Source organism: Carya illinoinensis, chromosome 3, assembly GCF_018687715.1.
Source record: "Carya illinoinensis cultivar Pawnee chromosome 3, C.illinoinensisPawnee_v1, whole genome shotgun sequence".
In the NCBI taxonomy this organism is placed as follows: domain Eukaryota; kingdom Viridiplantae; phylum Streptophyta; class Magnoliopsida; order Fagales; family Juglandaceae; genus Carya; species Carya illinoinensis.
Window position 1 is genome coordinate 19950747 of NC_056754.1, and position 2349 is coordinate 19953095.

General features: G+C 33.8%; 1 protein-coding gene across 1 annotated transcript; it reads left to right on the forward strand.

The window, feature by feature from the left end:
- The first annotated feature begins 506 nt into the window (after nucleotides 1–506).
- LOC122303690 (putative SERF-like protein) lies at nucleotides 507–1558 on the forward strand. Its single transcript, XM_043115581.1, has 3 exons — nucleotides 507–678; nucleotides 762–822; nucleotides 1152–1558. Exons 2-3 carry the CDS (start codon nucleotides 816–818, stop codon nucleotides 1349–1351), a joined length of 207 nt encoding a protein of 68 aa, XP_042971515.1. The 5' UTR covers nucleotides 507–678; nucleotides 762–815; the 3' UTR covers nucleotides 1352–1558.
- Nucleotides 1559–2349: the final 791 nt, after the last annotated feature.

Sequence of the window (2349 nt, forward strand, 5' to 3'; positions counted from 1 at the left end):
CGGCAAGTCAAAAACCGGCTCGGCTCGCCTCGATTACAGCCCTAATCAAAATAAATGGATAAAGTAATATTATTATTTTATTTTTGTTGGACTTGAAAAACTTAAGAAAAATTCTATTTGCAATTCCTACTAAGAGACTACATGTTTAGACTATTTATTAAAAGAAAAAAAATTTTATTTTAATATAAATATTTTAGTAATTTTAAAAAAATTTAAAAATAAAATTATTTATATTTATATTATAATATTTAAATAAAAACTATACATAACATTGCTTAAAACTTAAATCCTTCGAAAAAAAGGCAATTCGGAAAGCTAATATGTTAAAAAGAATTTTTAAAAATTATTATACACTTTTCGTAGTTAAAAATATATACTATTAATTAATTATTTAATTATCATCTTTTCATAATTTCACTCATCATGAGAAAAAAGATCATTATTAAAAAATAATAATAAATCACAATTATTTATGGTTTTCAGCTGCAGCCATCTACATTCTAAGATTCCTTTCGCCATTCCGCAGCTTCTCGAGTCTTCTATCGAATTGCTGGATGGAATAACCCCTTTCCTTTTTAAAGACACCCCCGGCCTCTTGTCAGAGACTCAGAAGTCAGAGCCCAGAGCCCGTTTACAACTCTCTTCAGTCTTCCCCATCTATTCTCTTCTCCGATTAAGGTGCAGTTGCTCTTCTTCTCTTTTCAGGTTTTTGATGTATTATTACGCTAATGATTTATGTTCATTTGTGTTTTCCGATTCAGGATCTTCGTAATTTTCTCTGATCTTCTTTGCCCGTTCAAGAATCTATCTATATAATGAGTCATATCCTTCCGTTGATCAGCCTTTTTGTTTTTCCTACCATCTCGACGGTTTGTTGTTTCTTCCCGCCGTTTGGTTGCCTTGAAGATTTCAGAAAACGAAAAAAGAAATAAAAATCATGTTTTCGGATCTTTCCTTTCTGTTTTCAGGACAACCAAAAAAAAAAAAAAAAAAGGAGAGTTGAAGATTTCAGAATTTTTTTTAATTCCTTTGATTGTTGACGGTTTTTTTCTCGGCAACCAACCGGATTATATATGGTTTTTAATAGCTAGTATTTGAAAACAGAGTTTTGTTTCGTGATCTTTGTTTGTTTGGCTTTAACTGAAGCGAACGCGGTAACCAGAGAGACCGGGACCGTGAGCGGGCTCAGGCTCGGGCCGGCAACAAGTCCAAGCAGCCCAAAAGCGACGGCCTCACCCCCGAGCAACGCCGAGAAAGGGATGCGAAGGCGCTACAAGAAAAGATGGCGAGGAAAGCGGCGCAGTTCGCCGGGGGGAACAAAGCTGGCGGCGGCATTGAAGGTAAAAAATGACAGAGTGAATGGTGGGGGATATAGGTAGGTAGATATGAGAATGCTTGTACTGGATCAGATGTGGGTTCATTTGGTGATGTTGTTTGAGATGAACAAACAAACTAATTCGGGTTTTTCTTGAAGGAAGTTGTTAAATTTGGCTTCTCGACCATCGATGTTATCACTTGTCCCTGATTTGGAATGGAACTCCTTCGTATCTTTGTTCAATTCTTTTTCTTTTCCAAATATGTTTTGTATTTTATTCCGAGTTCATCCTTTTTGGCTTTGAAAAAAATACAATTTTGCAAGCATAGTTAGACCCTAACTAACCAAGTCTTGGTTAAATAATTTCATGGTATCGATGTCTCCTTCTAGTGATATCAGAATCCATGGAAGCTTGTTACAAGAAACTCATATGAGTTCTGCCCGTAAGACAAAAGGTCATGTGGCTTTTAGACGAGGAAATGAAGGATTTGGGACTTACTGGATTTGTTTTTTTTCCCATATGTTATCAAGAAAACCAAGAACAAAGCAGAGAATTTTATTGCCCATGGAAACGTGATTAAGCGTATGGCTGGACGATGAAGTGATATGATTTGTAAATAATTTGTAAATACAAGAGAATTGTAAATAATAGTGAATTTACCAAACACAACCTAAAATAGGCCACTCAACAGCCAAAAGAGCTTAGAAGCAAATTACAACTCAAAACCCCCCATTGCATCATTCTCCGTGGCATTATAGCAGTCACCGATAGGACAGGACAGGACACCGCATCAGAAGATGAAACGATTACCAGCCGACCATTATTTCTTCAATTTTTCTGTAAATTGGATAAAAATAAACACTACATGTAGATTCCATTGTGGTTTGGAAAAATATAATTATAAGTATAATTGTTTATTAATTTATATATTAATTTAATGTGATTAGTTAACAAATAAAAATAATTAAAAATAATGTTAATTTAAATTTTAAATATGATTAAATTAATATTAATATATAAATTAAAATGTGAT